The 499-nt window shown below is 59.5% G+C and overlaps 1 protein-coding gene across 1 annotated transcript in view; it reads left to right on the plus strand.

Moving 5' to 3' along the window:
* LOC119588965 (cGMP-inhibited 3',5'-cyclic phosphodiesterase A-like) overlaps window positions 1-499 on the plus strand; it is a 64,821-nt gene that overhangs the window by 63,439 nt on the left and 883 nt on the right. The window contains exon 16 of the mRNA XM_037937572.1: window positions 37-376. Coding sequence (XP_037793500.1) covers window positions 37-376 — 340 coding nt within the window. The remainder of the gene's footprint in view (window positions 1-36; window positions 377-499) is intronic.

Raw genomic sequence — 499 nt, forward strand, 5'->3', positions numbered from 1 at the left:
ACGCCTATACTAACCCCCCCCCGGTCCCCTCCCCAGCGACGAGAGCAGTCCTAGGCCTCCCGATCTCGCCCTACATGACCGCACGAATCCCCAGCTCTCCAAATTGCAAGAGTCCTTCATCAACCACCTCGTCGCCCCGCTCTGCAACGCCTACGGGGAGGCGGGCCTGATGCCGGGCGTGTGGCAAGACTCCTGCGAGGACGACGAGGCTGAACCCAATCTCAAGCTGGACGAGTTTCCTGACGAGGACGAGGACGATCCTCCCACCAGCGAATCGGACACGGCCACCCAGAACAGCGGACGCACGCGCAAGATCTTCTGCTTGCAAACGCAGCACCTGCAGGAGAACCACCAGCACTGGGTGAATAAGATTAAGGTAATGAGGGGCGGATGGCAGGGAGGCGCTGGAGGTCTAGGAGTAAGCTGTGCTGGGGATAATGAGGCCAGTGTGATGGTGATGACGAGAGTGCTGTTTGATAGCAGTGATTATGGGAGAAGT

Source organism: Penaeus monodon, chromosome 24 (assembly GCF_015228065.2).
Source record: "Penaeus monodon isolate SGIC_2016 chromosome 24, NSTDA_Pmon_1, whole genome shotgun sequence".
Classification (NCBI taxonomy): domain Eukaryota; kingdom Metazoa; phylum Arthropoda; class Malacostraca; order Decapoda; family Penaeidae; genus Penaeus; species Penaeus monodon.